We start from the raw sequence: 17475 nt of genomic DNA on the forward strand, positions 1-17475 counted from the left end.
GTGCAATTAGTTGAATTCTACGGCAAGATGATGTTGAACATATTAAAGCAACTAGATTGTTTACTCCCTTGAGGACCTGCCTGGTTCTGAGTTTTCTTCTCCTTTTTGAGTATGGGGATTACTATTTCATGTTAGGACAGTTCATCTAACAATAACTGCTTTGCCAAAGTCTGCTTTTTGCGCTGAACAAGTACTACGTTTATTTTTTTTTCTGTACTGTGTGCTTGCGTTCATCACTTTACTTATTAGCTTTGTATTCTTTGCATCCTGTAGCATGTTTGCTGGTGGTTTGTTTTCTCTTTGATATTTTGATTGGTTTACATATTATAGATTTTCTCATCTATAAGAAATAATTTTGGAAAGTATGCACTTTGCACTAAGGTTTCCATTCCCTTTCTTTTCCAACTTAATGCACTAAGCATCACTTTAAGATTCCTCTGCTTCTAGGATTCTAACATAGTTTCACCTTATCTGTTCCTTGATAAATTTTCAAGTTTGTATTAAAATATTCAAGTTTACAGAAGCTATAGTCTTTATCTTGTCCTTCCAGGCAAATATTACAGTTCCTTATTTTTCAACAGCTTCGCAAAGGCTGAAAAATTTGCCTCGTACTTCCCTCAAAGCCAAACAGTTGCTTCAAACTTCATCTACAAAAAGAGGTAACTACAGCCTCTTACTAAGTTTTAAATTTCAGCAAATGGTCAAGTTAGTTAAATCTTTTACCTTTTGGCATACTGAGTCAGTGATGTCTATAAGGCACATTTTAGTCTTTTTTTTTAATACTAAAATAATGTGTATTCATTCTCTGTTACTTGGATAAATCCAGAAGAAACTCATTTTCTACAGAGGTATGTATTGGGTTGCAATTCTAAAAGGAATAAGTGATATATAGCATTTAATATTAGAGAATTTATCATTTTTCTTACCTAAAACTGAAGGTTATTGTTTTAACTTTGTTAGGTAAACTAATAAATGCTTTAAAATGAACCAAATGCCAGACATTCTGTATGTTATGTTTTTTCTTCTGTCTTTGGTTTTTGGATTTACTTATCTGTAGGATGAAAACAAGCATGTTTTCATATTAGAAATTGATTGACGTTAAAGCAGAGTTGTTAACTGATGATGTTTGGAATATTCATGGAATGGTAGCTTTTGTAAGAACTGACAGCTGAAGAAATATATGAAGGTTGACATCAAAGTTATCATGTTGGTTTCAAGAGATTGGATGTATGGACAGCTAGGAAGAAGTAGAATTGGGAGAAACACTGTGGGATTAGATAGACCAGCAGTAATAAGAATGAATAGAAGCCTCAGAGGAAATGGTACAGAACAAATATAGGCAAGGAGGAAAAATATTTCCCCTATCCAGGACATGTAGATTTCCTGGTAGCTTCAGAACTCAATAAATAACAAAGATATATATAAGAAGGATAAAACACTAACAGGACATTATATGGAAAGAGGAGGCTTGGGATTTGATTTGTTGAAAAAATGATTTAGTTAATATGGTTATAAAAGTACTGAAATAGGTACTTTAGCAAGTTCACTAATGCAGATGTTTTAGCAATGATTTGGTGAATTAAGTATAATTTAAGGAAATAGTTTTAGATATTAGAATCCAAAGAAAAGAGAATAGTCAAATAGAAAAGTAGAATGTTGGAATGTTTGTGTTTTGGATGTCAGGGGCTGGTTATAGGCCTCCAGTAGGGGTCTGTTTTGGTGCCACTGTCAGAAATAATAACAGACTGGATAGATTACGCTCTTTTGATAGAGAAGAAGGTGATTTATTAAGGATCATTTTAGAAACGGTTCTTAAATTATTTGAGGACCTTAAACCTCTTTTTTGAGATTTCCAGATACTTTTGAGTACTTCTAGGTGTAGAAGGTAGGTGAAAACAGATGATTATAAAAGGATTGTAGTATCTATCCCAGGGCAAGAGAGGATTTTAAGTTTATATAAATTTTATTTTTTGTATGCCTCTATAAGCTGCTTCATAATGTTTTTTGGCATTAGGTACGCTTATATAATTTAAAAATTTTACTTGAAGATTTTACGTTGCTATTTATTAGATCGAGAAGATCATAACTTCTGGCTGAGTTTTTTTGTGGGGGTGGGGGACGCCTGTGGAGGTTACATTATTTTTGTGATTCTGAACTACCAAACTGCCTGCCCTCTGTGATAAGACAACAGGAAAACCCAGTCTCATAATTCCTGGTACCTCTAGCTGTCTAGATGACATGGTAAAGAAAGAGAAGTTTGTGCGTGTGCATGTTTGATTTTTTTGTTCCTTTTTGTTTCATTTTGTTTAATCTCTCATTTATCTTAATCCAGACTCCCTTATTTTGTGGTCAGTACTGTGGCTTGGTGATGATCATTTTACACTATAAGTTCTAAACCAATTGAAAAAGGAACAATATATGATAGGATTTAAAATACTAGTTTAATTACTGGTAAAGCTGAGCTGGAGAATATCTCTTGGATCCAAGGTCAAAATGGATTTTCTAATTTACCCTCATGTCTAGACTTTGAGAGAGAGGAGTCTGCATTGGACTGTGGGATTCTCTGCTCTTGTAGGGATGTGAAGCAGACAGGATTCAGACACCACGTTTTCATAGATACCTTTGCACATTAATCCCATCCAGTAGAGAAACATGGACTAGATAGTAAATTGCCACATAAATAAGTTGTTCCTCTTCCTGGGGATGAGCCTATAACATTTTCTAGAAAGCTGATTTACTTATTTTAAGGGCTCACAGAATCATGGGAAGAGGAAGAAGATGGTTTCCTTAACTATTGGAAAAATGGTCACTTTGATTTTAATTGCATTTAGTAGTAGCTGGAGTTTGAATATCGGAAGGGAAGTAAAACTGTGTTGCCTGGCACAAAGAAACACTCCATAAACATTTCTTGATGAACACAGTCATGCCACTAACTCAGGAAGGGCTGGACACATCCCTCTTTGCGTTTTCTTCTTGCAAAGCTTTTGTGTTTCTTCAGCCCACTTTTCTCTTTGAGGGAAAGAACGCATTGTGTTTTTTTAAGACTTCGTAGAAGTGACTGCTTAAACTGCTTTGATAAAGATATATTTTATTTATCTCCAGTTGCTGGGAACTCAGTCAAGTAGAGATAAACAGGGTAGAAACCTCAACAAGTCAGGGGAAGAAAATGAAGACTAATTAGAGAAGTGAATGTAGAGATAAGGACAAATTTGAATGTACAAACATACTTTTATTTAGAAGGAAAGAAACAACTAAGGAGGAGTTCATGATGGTAGTTGTCTAATACTGCTTTAATTTTCTAATTCACTATATTTTGAGATATTTAAGGTGACATAAGCAATATTTATAAGAGGCCTTATTGATATGAACCCAGGAATTTTGTCATTACCCTGGATCCGAAATTTTAAATTTCGTGTTCCCTTTTCTATCAACTAACACGTATTGAATCTGAAGCATGAACAAGATACATGCATTACATTCTTTTCACTTTTTTTCCTCTGTTCTAGCCCCTCTTTACTTTTTCTTCTGTTAAAAGTTGTGATCAAAGCCAGCCTCTGCCATAAACAGTTTTTAGATACAGTTAAAATTGAAGGAGTTGCTCTCCCTCCCATGACTGTTACATACAATTGGGAGAAGGAAAGGAGAGAGCATGGGGGCTGTTCTTGGGGCTCCCTCCAAACACACAAATTTCTGTTAGATCATTTCATGCTGTCTTTGTAATGATACTTGAATAGATTTTACTTATATTTAGACTTGCTAAGGCTTTTATGATTTTCTAAGATTCTTTTTTCCTCTTTAGTTAAATCTTGACTACATCTATCAATTTCCTTTGCTGAGAAAGTCCTAGATCAAAATTTCCACCTCTCTGAAATTTGTACCTTGATTTTCCTGATTAAATAGGACTGCATTTTAAAATATTAAAAGCCTTTAACATTCTGTGGTTTTAAAAGATCACCTGATTCCAATTAACCCTCATTATATTTTTATTCCTCCCTAACTCCCAAGTTTATAGACAAGGCAAAATGCTGCTACCATTAGAGGAGGAAACATTTTTTACAATAGTAAAACTACAGCTTAGTGCACCTCTTCATATACTGTAGTTTTCCTCAGTTTATACTTTAACCTTATTAAAGCATTTCTCTCCATATCTGGAGATTGTAGAACTTTTTGACTTGTCCTTTCATAAACTGTAGTACATTTATCTAAGAATATAAGGATTAATAAATTTAAAAGGATTTCTAATTTATAAATCTATTTTTTAATCTTTGTTATTTTAAAATATAGCACAAATTCAGAAAACCATATAATACATAGAGAGCTTAATGAATTCCTATAAGGTGACCCCCTTGTAACTACCATTCATATCAGGAGACTAGAACTTACTACCTCAGATACTCTATACCCATCTGCTTCCAAACACAATCCTCTCTTGACCCCCTCTCCCAAGAATAGCCATTCTTCCAGATTTTTACAGCGATCACTTCCTTACTTTTCTGTATAATTTTTATCATCCAAGTAATGAAATTATAGTTTTGCCTCTTTAATATATGTCTTTTTTAAGTTTCTCTTAATTTATAGTTTTCCTCCAACTCTTTACTCCCCCTTGTTGTTTGAAGAAACCACCAAATCACTTGTCCTGTAGATGTTCACACAGACTGGATTTTCCATGGTGTCATTTATCAGGTTCCTCTGTATTTCCTATAAATTGTTAGTTATCCACATGCTTAATTAGATTCAGTTGTTATTTTTGGCAAGACTGCTATATAGGTGGTGGTACTTCTTGGCGTTGCCTGTTTCATATCATATGATATTAGCAGGCATTGATGCATAATGCCTATATCCTTACTTTATTAGGAATTGCAGAATTGGGTTATTTCAATTCTAACATTCCTAAGAGAAACTTTACCTTATTCTTTGGTTAACCAGCACTGAGGTTTTATTTCAATACTTGTTCTTTCCCTTTATTTACCAGTTTACAAAATAAAAAATTGGCAATCTAGGATCCTCCAAAGGTGACCAATATTTTTCATATATATACATACACATACACATACATATATATATATATATATGTATATATATCATTATAAACTTACAGATTTAAACATTTTTTAATGTGTTTCGATCTGAGTATTTTCCCAACTTTGGTAGAAGCATCTTCAAGTTGGTGTTCAGGTCTTTTTGACACAACCCTGGTAGTCTTTGACAACGTCTTGATAACTGGTATGACAAGATAGGCTCATCTTATACACTTCCTGCCACAGACCTGAATTTAGTTATTTCTCAAAAAAAAAATCCTGATTTCTTTTGGTAGGAAATGGAATTTCAAAACCAAAGTCTGAGTTTTTAGTTGTGCTGTTTACTATCCAGTTGGTCATTATTTCTAGTTCTTTTCAATTACTAGAAATATATATGTGTAGATTTGTGTTTGTATATTTTTTAAGATTGAATGCCTTAATGAGTTCATGCTGATACTTCCTAATCAAATTTAGGGCTTGAGGATAATTACTTAACCTCTTTTAACTTAAAGCTTGCTTTCTTTTATTCTGCTCCGAGAAGTCTCTCTCAGAAACACATAGAAATAGACTATCATTTAATAATTTGTTTTCTCCCACATTTTACACAGAATCTTCTGGGGATAACATTAGTGTAATACCATACAATATGGTTACTAAAAGCAGTTTATAAAACTTTTTCCATAAATAGGTTACTAGGGGATAAGGGGGGAAGGGATAAATTGGGAGATTGACATATATTCACTACTATATATAAAATAGATGACTAATAAGAACCTGCTGTATAGCACAGGGAACTCTGCTCAATACTCTGTAATGCCTATATCGGAAAAGAATCTAAAAAAAGAGTGGTTATATGTGTATGTATAGCTGATTCACTTTGCTGTACACCTGAAATTAACACAACATTGTAAATCAACTATACTCCAATAAAAATAAAAAAACTTTTTCCATAAATAACTATTATATACTCTTCTTTATATGCCTCATTTAGTCTCAGCCCTACATTTAAATAATATTTGATGCTTGCTACCTGTCTGTTGATATTGTCTCACCAGTCAGTTTTCTTGTTTAAAGCTTATCCTCAGTTAGATTCCTTAAGGAGTTATGGGAACAATATCCATTCCCTCAATTTTTGCATGTTGATGACAGCTTGTCTGCTCTTTTTATATTTGAAAGTCATTAGCTAGATACGAAATCTTTGGCTCACATTTTCTTTCCTTGAGTATCTTAAATATATGACTCCATTTTTGTCAGGAATAAAGAATTGTTTCCATTCCAATCGTTTGGTCTTTTTATCTGGATGTCCAAAGGTTGTTTTTTTCTCCTTTAAAGTTCAATAGTTTATTAGAATATGTCTTAGTGTTTGTCATTCTGAGTTGATTTCCCCAGATATGTGGTGTGTTATTTCAATTTGAAATTGCAGAGTTTTAAAAATTTTAGGCAAGTTCTTTAGAATTATAGTTTTTTTTTATTGTGTTCTTTTGCTTTGGCTTTCTTTTTTTGTGGGGACTCTTCTTGTACACATGTTGGGTGTTCTTTGCCTTTCTTCTGTGTTTCTTGCCTTCTCTTGAATCCTTTTCATCTTTCTTCATTTCTTCTTGTTCTATAAGTTTATTTTCATTGTTTATTTCTTTTAAAGCATAAGGTCCTGTGTATGGTGACTCTTGTATTCCTTCTGTCTTAGACTTCATTTTGAAATGATTTATTTTATGTCTGATTCTTTTCTGTGTTCCACCACCTCCCTTTTGAGTGTTCATTCATTCTGATTTATGTTCTTTCATATCTCGTAATTTTCATCTTTTTGTGTGTGTGCATGGTGGACATATTTGGCAAGGTTTCACCATTAGTAGGAATGTTATTCTATTCCTTATTCTCTCTATTTTTTATTTAATAACTTTATATGGGATTTTGCCTTACTCTTTTTCTATTGCTCATTTTTCTGTGAAATTGGTTTTTCTAAACGTTTAGAAAGGGAGTTTAAGATTTTCTAATTTATGGCTCTAGTGCTCCCTCTTCTTTTGTTTTAGGAAACTGTTCAAAAATATGGCTGTTGGCGGAGTGGCTGGGCCCGTGAGCCATGGCCGCTGAGCCTGCGTGTCCGGAGCCTGTGCTCCGCAACGGGAGAGGCCACAACAGTGAGAGGCCCGCGTACCGCAAAAAATATATATATACGGCTGTTTATTTTCTGAGATTTCTTGCTTTTACTCCCCTCCCCTGTTTTAAAATTCATCCTTTTAAAGTGTATAAATCAGTGTTTTTTAGTACAGTTGACCCTTGAACAACACGGGTTTGAACTGTATGGGTTCATTTATACACGAATTTTTTTCACTAAGTGTGTGCTACAATACTACACAATCTGTAGTTGGTTGAATCCACAGGTGCAGAACCATGCATGTAGAGGGCCAACTGCAAAGTTATATGTGGAATTTTCCAGTGTGCAGAGGGTCAGCACCCCTAACCCCCTGAATTGCTCAAAGGTCAACTGTATATTCACAGAGTTGAGCAACTGTTAACCACTGTCTGATTTTAGAGATTATCATCACCCCATAAGAAACACCATGCCCATTAACAGTCACTCCCATTCCCCACTCCTTCCAGTCACTGGCAACCACTAATCTTTCTGATTCTGGATTTGCCTGTTCTGAACATTTCATATCAGTGGAATCATACAATATGTGATCTTTGCAACTGGCTTCTTTCAAACAAATTTTGTCTATCCATTCATCAGTTGGTGGACATTTGAGTTGTTTTCACTTTGTACCTGTTGTAAATAATGCTGCTAATGCTGCAGATGTTTGCTGGTAGCTTATTTATTCTTATCTGTCAGTCTTTTTGTATGTATGGAAGAAAAGCTAGCAAAACCTGTTCCCAGGGGTTTCTTCTGCCTCTTATGTATAATAAATATTCTCTTGATAAATATATGCTTATAAAAATAATGGTAAGTACTGTACCCTAATGAAAGAAGAAATCAAGGGATTCTATGTCTTGTTTTTTTATGATTACTTGTCAGCCATTACAAACTTAATATGCCTTGGTGTTGTATATTATAAAACCTGCATAGGATAGTAGCCCCACAAATAAACTTTCTGAGTCTAGTTGAAAATTAAAATGGCGAAAAAGACACTTTAATGTCTACTCCCAGAGGTGTTTCTCTTTTGGTATTACCGAGAGGTAAAGAACACCAATCTGGGAATCAGGAGACCTGAATTCAAGTCCTGACTTTCCTGTTTATTTGCTCAGTTGATTTCTGTGGTTGTGGCAATTTTCCGTCTCTGTAAAGTGGAAGGGTTGTAGTAGTTACTAGTATCTCTTTTAACAAGGATTTTTTAAAAATTATTTATCTATTTATTTATTTTTGGCTGTGTTGGGTCTTTGTTGCTGCGCGTGGGCTTTCTCTAGTTGTGGTGAGTGGGGACTGCTCTTCGTTGTGGTGCTCAAGCTTCTCATTGTGGTGGCTTCTCTTGTTGCAGAGCACAGGCTCTGGGCACACGGGCTTCAGTAGTTGTAGCACATGGGCCCTAGAGCACACCAGTTTCAGCATTTGCGGCTCGTGGGCTCAGTAGTTGTGGCACGCAGGCTCTAGAACATGTGGGCTTCAGTAGTTGTGGTGCTCAGGCTTGGTAGTTGTGGCTCACGGGCTCTAGAGTACATGGGTTTCAGTAGTTGCTGCTCATGGGCTCAGTAGTTGCAGCACGCGGACCCTAGAGCACACGGGTTTCAGTAGTTGCTGCTCATGGGCTCAGTAGTTGCGGCACATGGGCTCTAGAGAGCACAGGCTCAGTAGTTCTGGCGCACGAGCTTAGCTGCTCCGCAGCATGTGGGATCTTCCTGGATCAGGGCTTGAACCCGTGTCCCGTGCATTGGCAGGTGGATTCTTAACCACTGCGCCACCAGGGAAGTCCTAACAAGGATTCTTTAACTCTGTAATGAGAGAATCATATTTACTTCATCTCTGTGGTCTTTAATAACCAGAAGTTATTTTAAAGTCCTTATTATGTCAGTAACCTGTTGCCATCATTTATGGTGCATAGACCATTGAGTGACTGGAATGATATACCTATAAAGTAAGGGATAGTTGACAAGGAAGTTTTTTTTTTTTTTTTTTTTTTTGCGGTATGCGGGCCTCTCACTGTTGCGGCCTCTCCCATTGCGGAGCACAGGCTCCGGACACACACGCTCAGCAGCCATGGCTCATGGGCCCAGCCACTCCACGACACGTGGGATCTTCTCAGACCGGGGCACAAGCCCATGTCCCCTGCATCGGCAGGCGGACTCTCAACCACTGCGCCACCGGGGAAGCCCAACAAGGAAGTATTTTTGTCTTTATTTTTTAAATAATTGAATGGCATATGTACTTTGCTCCCCATCAGTCATGGTAGCCAGTGTTTGGCAATGTGTGTATTTTTATTGCAAACTGTGCATTTATTGTATATTTACATATTTTTAAAAATTGTACAATTAATGTAATTTGTAGTTTGGTTGACACATGACTGTGAAGATAACCACTTGAAGTGTCTAGTTTTTATATTGCAAGATAGTGTTTAATATTGAGATATATTATTTGTAAAACATTTTGTATTCAGTGAGTATCAAGCTAAGAACAGTATACAGTTTACTCAATTTCTCCATTTTAAAGTGCCTGCTGAATTATACAAGCCTTAATTAGAAAATAAACTTACCATTTTTATTAAATGCTTATTGAAAGACAAAAATGAATATTGAAAAATTAAGAATCCTCATATCACCCACCATTCCATTTTAGAGATGACTTAGACACCACAGTTAACATTCTTAGTCATATCTCAGTTTTATAAATAGAATTCTAATTCTTGCTTGGAGCCGATAACATTCCTTCATTTTGTGCCTTGATTCAAGTGTAATTCTCGGTATCCACAATGAGTAAAGAGAAACTATAGCCTGCTGTCATAATTAATTTGGGTAATGGAGCCTAATTTACTTAATCCCTATATTTTAGTTAATTTATAAGGACAGCTTAGGAGACTGTCCTGAGTGACATTGTTGAATATCTTTCCAGATAACTGAGCTGCAGCAGGCTGAAAAGCACCATCTTCCTTAGATAAGGGAGGCATGGATATGATACACCTTACAAATCCTATAATATTTTACATTTTACCAACAGTTTACTTACACATTGCTCATTTGATCTTTGCAGCTAACCTGTGATATTTGCCGAGATTTGTTTTATTAGATTTACATCTGTATATCTATTTTCTCTTTTTTGGGGTGCAGTGCAAATGGTATTGCATTTAAAATTTTTATTTCCGTGCATTTATTGCCAGCGTATAGAAATACAGTCGATTTTTGTATGTTAATCTTCCATCCTGTGACTTTCCTGAACTCGAAATTTCTGGAAGGTTTTTTTTGTTCTTTTGTTTTTAGATTCCTTGGGATTTTCTTTGTAAACAATCATGGAGAAAGTTTCTTTCTTTCTTTCTAATCTATATGTCCGTTATTTCCTTTTCTTGTTTATTGCACTGGCTGGAACTTCCAGCATGTGTTACATAAGAGTGGTGAGAGCCTATATCCTTGCCTTGTTCCTGATCTTAGAGGGGAAGCGTTCGGTCTTTCATCATTAAATATGTTAGCTGTAGATTTTTTGTAGGTGCTCTTTATCAAGTTAAAGTTCCTATTCCCTGTTTTTCTGAAAATTTTGTCATGAATATGTGTTAAATTTTGTCAGACACTTTTTTTACATCAATAAATAGGCTCATGTGATTTTTCTTCTTTAGCCTGTTATGGTGGTAGATTACATGGATTGATTTTCAAATACTGAACCAACTTTGCATCCTGGAATAAATCCCACTCAATCATGGTATATAATTTTTTTTTATGTATCGCTGAGTTCTGTTTGCTAATATTTTGTTAAGGAGGTTTATGTCTATTTTCCTGACAGATATTGGTCCATAGGTTTCTTTTTTGACACTATCTTTTTTGTCACTCTCTAGTGACACAGTAGTTTTTGGTACTACTGGTGATACTACTTTCATAAAATGAATTGTGATGTGTTCCCTCCTCTTCTGTTTTCTGATAGAGAGTGTATAGAATTGGTGTTAATTCTTCTTTAAACCTTTGGTAGAATTTTCCAGCAAAACCATCTGGGCCTGGAGGTTTCTCTTTCAGAGGGTTTTGAATTATGAAATCAGTTTCCTTAATAATTATATGGCCATTCAGTTTATCTGTTATATACAAGATGAGTCGTGCTAGTTTTTTGAAGAATCGGTTCATTTCATCTAAATTGTCAAATTAATGTGTGTAGGATTGTTCTTAGTACTCCCTTATGATCCTTTAGATGTCTTCAGGGTCTGCAGTGATATCCGATTTCATTACTGATATTGGTAATTTGTGTTTTCTCTCCTTTTTATTTTGTCAGGCTTGTCAATTTTATTGTCCTCTTGAAAGAAATCTTTATTTCTTTGATTTCTCTGTTTTTCTTTATTCAGTCTCATTGATTTGTGCTCTTTATTATCTTCTGCTTGCTTTGAGTTTATTTTACTTTCTCTAGCTTTTTGAAGTAGGAACTTAGATTACTGATTTAAGACTTTTCTTTTTCCTAATTATGACCCACAAACTTTGATATTTTGTATTTTAATTTTTATTCCGTTCCATGTATTATAAAATTTCTATTGAGAAGTATATCATTTAGTTTTCAAGTGATTTTTTTCATCTTTTTGTTACCTTTTAGTTATTGATTTCTAGTTTGATTGTATTATGGTCAGAGAAAGTACTCTTTGTAATTTCAGTTTTTAAAAAATTGTTGTAATTTACTTTATGGCCCAGGGCATAGTCTTATTTTGGCTTATATTCTGTGGACACTTGAAAAGAATGTATATTCTGCTGTTGTTTAGTGGATTGTTCTATAAATGTCAGTTAGATTCTGTGGTTGGTGGTGGTGATGTTGAGTTCTTACATGTTCTATCAGTTGTTAAGAGGGGGCTGTTTAAGTCTCCAACTGTTGTGGATTTGTCTGTTTCTCCTTTCAGTTCTGTAAGTTTATCCTTCACATTTTTACAGCTCTGTTTAGTACATACACATTTAGGATTGTTTTGCCTTCTTGGTAATTTGACCCTGCTTTCATTATGTATTATCCCTCTTTGTCCCTGATAATTTTCTTTTGCGATATCTGATGTTAATATAACCATCATGCTTTCCTTTTGTATACTTTGCTTGATATATTTTTTCCATCCCTTAACTTTCAACCTCCCTATATTTATATTTATATATATATATATATATATTTTTTTTTTTTTGGTACACGGACCTCTCACTGTTGTGGCCTCTCCCGTTGTGGAGCACAGGCTCTAGACACACAGGCTCAGTGGCCATGGCTCATGGGCCTAGCCGCTCCGCGGCATGTGGGATCTTCCCGGACCAGGGCACGAACCCGTGTCCCCTGCATTGGCAGGTGGACTCTCAACCACTGCGCCACCAGGGAAGCCCTATTTTTATATTTGAAGTGAGTTTCATAAAGACAGCATAAACTTAGGTTATGTTTTAAATGCATTTCTACCAAATCTCTGTCTTAATAATTGGTGTAGATGGACCATTTACATTTCATGTAATTATTGATATGCTTAAGTCTGCCATTTTATTTGTTTATTGTTTTTTCTCTTTTTCATTTCTCTATTTTCTTTTTCCTGCATTCCTGTGGGTTATTTGAACATTCTTTAGAATTCCGTTTTGACTTATATATAGTGTTTTTTAGTCCATATGTTTGCATATGTAGTGGTTGCATTACATTATATATACATAACATCATATATACATATCATAGTCTATTGATGTTATCATTTTATCAGTTCAAATATGTAAACCTTACCTTTTTTTTTTTGCGGTACGCGGGCCTCTCACTGCTGTGGCCTCTCCCGTTGTGGAGCACAGGCTCCAGACGCTCAGGCTCAGCAGCCATGGCTCATGGGCCTAGCCGCTCCGCGGCATGTGGGATCTTCCTGGAACAGAGCACAAACCCATGTCCCCTGCATCGGCAGGCGGACTCTCAACTACTGTGCCACCAGGGAAGCCCAAACCTTACCTTTTTTCATGTACCTTTACCCTCACCCCATTTATAATTGTCTTAAATATTTTCTTTAAATAATATTTCAACAACATCAGTGTTATAATTTTTTCTTCAACCTGCACGTATTATTTTGAAAACTCAAGGAGAGGGAAATCCTATGTGTCTGCCCATATTTTTGCTTACCTTGTTCTTTCTTCTTTTCTGATATTCCAAGTTTCCATGTTTTTATCATTTTCTTTCTGTTTATAGAATTTGTTTAGCTGGGGATTTTGGGGGGGAGGGGAGTCTGCTGGCCACAAATTGTGTTGGTTTTCTTTTGTCTGAGAATGTCTTGATTTTCCCTTAGTTCTTCTGGGATATTTTCTCTGAGTATAGGATTCTGGGTTGACATTTCTTTTAACTCTTGAAAAATATTTGCTACTTTTCTCCTGGCCTCTGAGGGTTATGATGCGAAATCCACTGTTGTTAGAATTCATTTCCCCCTATAGGTTAGGTATTATTTCTTTCTCTGATATCAAGGTTTTTTCTTGTGTTTCATTTTCAGAAGTTTATAACTGTGATGTGTCTTGGCATGGATTGCTTTGGATTTACCTAGTTGGTGTTCTCCTAGTTTTTTGAATCTGCAGGTTTATGTCCTTTGACAAATATGGGAAGTTTTCTTATATGGGAAGTCATTATTTCTCACAGTACTTTTTGTCCTCTCTTTCTCCTTTCCTCCCAGTACTCCATTGGCAAGAAAATGTGGGTCTTTTCTTGTAGTCCCACAGGTCCCCAAAAATTCTGTTCAGTTTTTTCTTTTTTTATTGAAGTAGTTGATTTACAGTGTTTTGTTAATTTCTACTGTACAGCAGAGTGATTCACTTATATATATATACACACACATTCTTTTAAAAATTCTTCTTCATTATGGTTTATCACAGGATATTGAATGTAGTTCCTTGTGTTATACAGTAGGACCTTGTTGTTTATACATTCTAGATATAATGGTTTGCATCTGCTAATCCCGAACTCCCAATCCATCCCTCCCCTACTGCCCTCTCCCTCGGCAGCCACAGTCTTTTCTGTATGTCTGTGAGTCTGTTAATGTTTCGTAAATAGGTTCATTTGTGTCATATTTTAGATTCCACATATAAGTAATATCATATGGTATTTGTGTTTCTCTTTCTGATAATCATACTTATCATACTTAGTTATATTATCGTACTTAGTATGATAAACTCTAAGTCCATCCATGTTGCTGAAAATGGCATTATTTCATTCTTTTTTACAGCTGAGTAGTATTCCATTGTATATATTTAACACATCTTGTTTATCCATTCATTTGTTGATGAACATTTAGGTTGTTTCCATGTCTTGGCTATTGTGAATAGTGCTGCTATAAATATAGGGGTGCATGTATCTTTTTGAATTGTAGTTTTATCCAGATATATGCCCAGGAGTGGGATTGCTGGATCATATGCTAGATATATTTTTAGTTTTTTGAGGAACTTCCATACTGTTTTCCAAGGTGGCTGCACCAACTTACATTCCCACAAATACTGTAGGAGGGTTCCCTTTTCTCTACACCCTCTCCAGCACTTGTTATTTGTGGACTCTTTAATGATGACCCTGTGACCCTGACCAGTGTGAGGTGGTACCTCATTGTAGTTTTGATTTGCATTTCTCTAATAATTAGCGATGTTGAGTTTCGTTTCATGTGCCTATTGGCCATCTGTATGTCTTCTTTGGAGAAATGTCTATTTAGGTCTTCTGCCCATTTTTCAATTGGGTTGTTTCAATTGTTTTTTGTTGTTGAGCTGTATGAGCTGTTTGTATAATTTGGAAATTAAGCCCTTGTCAGTCACATCATCTGCAAATATTTTCTCCCATTCTGTAGGCTGTCTTTTTGTTTTGTTGATGGTTTCCTTTGCTGTACAAAAGCTTGTAAGTTTGATTAGGTCCTATTTGTTTATTTTCACTTGTATTTCTATTTCATTGGGAGGCTTTTTTTTTTTTAAGTCTATTTTTTCTATGTTCAAATTGGGTAATTTCTTTTGTTCTATCTTCCAGTTCACTGGCGTTCCCCCAGCCCCCATTCTGCTACTGAGCTCATCCACTGAGTTTTTTATTTTGGTTAATGCATTTTTAAGTTTTAAAATTTACATTTGATTCCCGATTCTCTGTGTCTTCTATTTATTTGTTGAGACTTTGTATTTTTGCATATTTCAAGTGTTAAGAATTACTCATTCAAAAAATTTTATGATAGCTACTTTATTTTTTTTAAATATCTTTATTGGAGTATAATTGCTTTACAATGTTATGTTAGTTTATGCTGTACAACAAAGTGAATCAGCTATATGTATACATGTATCCCCATATCCCCTCCCTCTTGAGCCTCCCTCCCACCCTTCCTATCCCACCCCTCTAGGTGGTCACAAAGCACCGAACTGATCTCCCTGTGCTATGCAGCAGCTTCCCACTAGCCACCTATTTTACATTTGGTAGTGTATATTTGTCAGTGCTACTCTCTCACTTCGTCCCAGCTTCCCCTTCCCTCCCTGTGTTCTCAAGTCTGTTCTCTACATCTGTGTCTTTATTACTGCCCTGCCACTAGGTTCTTCAGTACTGTTGTTTTAGATTCCTTATATGTGATAGCTACTTTAAAATCTTTGTCAAATAATTCTAACGTCTCTGTCATCTTGGTGTTCACATCTCTTGATTATATTTATTTATTTAGTTTAAGATCTTCCTGGTTCTTGGTATGATGAATTTTTTTAAAAATTGAAATCTGGACATTTTCAGATTATGAGAGTCTAGATCTTATTTAAACCTATCCTTTTATGAAAGGGTATGTCTTTCTCTGACACCACTCAGGCATTTGGTGGATATGGGGCAGGGGATTTCATTACTGCTATGGGAATAGACGCCCAGGTTCCCCACTCAGTTCCTGTTGACACCCAATGGGGAGGGACCGACTGGGTGGAGGTAGAAATTTTGGCTCCCCATATGGTCTCCACTGAAACTGTGTTGAGGGTGGTCTTACTACCAGTGAGCAATCATGAAAGTCCTGACTCTCCATTAGTCCTCCTCTGACACCAACCCAAGAGGAGGGAAAAGAGCACCTCATTACTTCCTTCTCTCTTACCTCCCTGGATAAGGTGTTTGTAGGCCTTGTTCAGTCTCAAAAGGATAGAAGTCCAGGCTCCCCACTAGCCTTTGTTGGCATTGGTGACAGTAGTGCCACAGTTTTTTCTGTGGTGTTTGGCTGGAGCAGAGCAGTTATCTAAAAGTTTTCTTCCTAGTCCTTTGGCTAGAGAGAGCAGATTTGTTTTTGGTCTGTCATACCCAAAGGTCTTTTTGGGTTGCTGCCTTCTTCAGCTTTAATCTGGGATATATGAGGCAAAAGAAAATCCTGGGAACTCATTACCATGTCATCCCTCAGATCTCAAGGTTCCTGGGTAGTGTTTCTTCTTCTCTCCATGTTTCAGTCTTATGTCTGTTTTATATACAGTGTCCAAGGTCTTAAATTATACTTACTGGGAGAAATAGGGGAAAGTTCATCTATTCCATTTTCCAAGTGGAAGTCTGAGATTCACGTTCTTAAAAAATTTCAGGAGACAACCATTTCCCTGGCATAACTATTAATAGTTAAAATGGTGGTCAGAAGCTTTTCCAGAGGAAAAGGCTTTCACAAAGCCTATTTTCAAGATAAGCTTTGGTGAGACATTCCAAACATTATAGATATATTCCAGTATTTATAAAGCTGTGATGTAGAAATGAAGCACTCTCAGGGACTTCCCTGGTGGCGCAGTGGTTAAGACTCTGTGCTCCCAATGCAGGGGGCCCGGGTTCGATCCTTGGTCAGGGAACTAGATCCCACATGCATGTGGCAACTAAGAGTTCACATGCCACAACTAAGGAGCCCACGAGCCGCAACTAAGGAGCCTGCCTGCTGCAACTAAGACCTGGCGCAAGCAAATAAATACTGTTAAAAAAAAAAGAAAGAAAGAAATGAAACACTGTCAGCCTCATCAAGATGATCTGCCTAATTTCACCATACCCTCTACATCAGTCACCATAAGAAAGAAGCCTAGGACTCCTTGGTCGTCTCTCACCTACTAGATTGTCGTTCACAATGTCTTAGTGAATCTCTTAACCTGACCTCATTTCTGTCTATCCCCAGCTCTCCAGACTTTTCCAAAATACTCCTTGAAACTCAGTGATCCTCCTCTGAACTTTACTGTTCTTGCCTCCTATCTGAAACCTGCATCCCCACCAAAACAAAATCCCAGTCAAAAGGCTGCCAAGTATGGTAAAAAAAAACTAGGACTAAAGGTGGCTTTTCTGGAGTTGGTACTGGAAGGAGCAGGTCTAGGCACCACCCTTAGATAATGGCTAGAGGATAACTTAGACATAGAGTCTCAGTTATTCAGTGAGCTTCCA

General features: G+C 36.2%; 1 protein-coding gene across 4 annotated transcripts in view; it reads left to right on the forward strand.

The window, feature by feature from the left end:
* Positions 1-17475, forward strand: part of SLAIN2 (SLAIN motif family member 2) — an 81260-nt gene that overhangs the window by 53774 nt on the left and 10011 nt on the right. For 3 of the 4 annotated variants that reach the window (XM_067735902.1, XM_067735904.1, XM_067735905.1), the window contains one exon: positions 582-659. The exons of the other annotated variant lie outside the window; for it this stretch is intronic. In XM_067735902.1, the coding sequence (XP_067592003.1) occupies positions 582-659 (78 nt within the window). The remainder of the gene's footprint in view (positions 1-581; positions 660-17475) is intronic. 4 annotated transcript variants of the gene reach the window in all.

This window comes from Pseudorca crassidens, chromosome 4 (genome assembly GCF_039906515.1).
Source record: "Pseudorca crassidens isolate mPseCra1 chromosome 4, mPseCra1.hap1, whole genome shotgun sequence".
NCBI classification, from domain to species: domain Eukaryota; kingdom Metazoa; phylum Chordata; class Mammalia; order Artiodactyla; family Delphinidae; genus Pseudorca; species Pseudorca crassidens.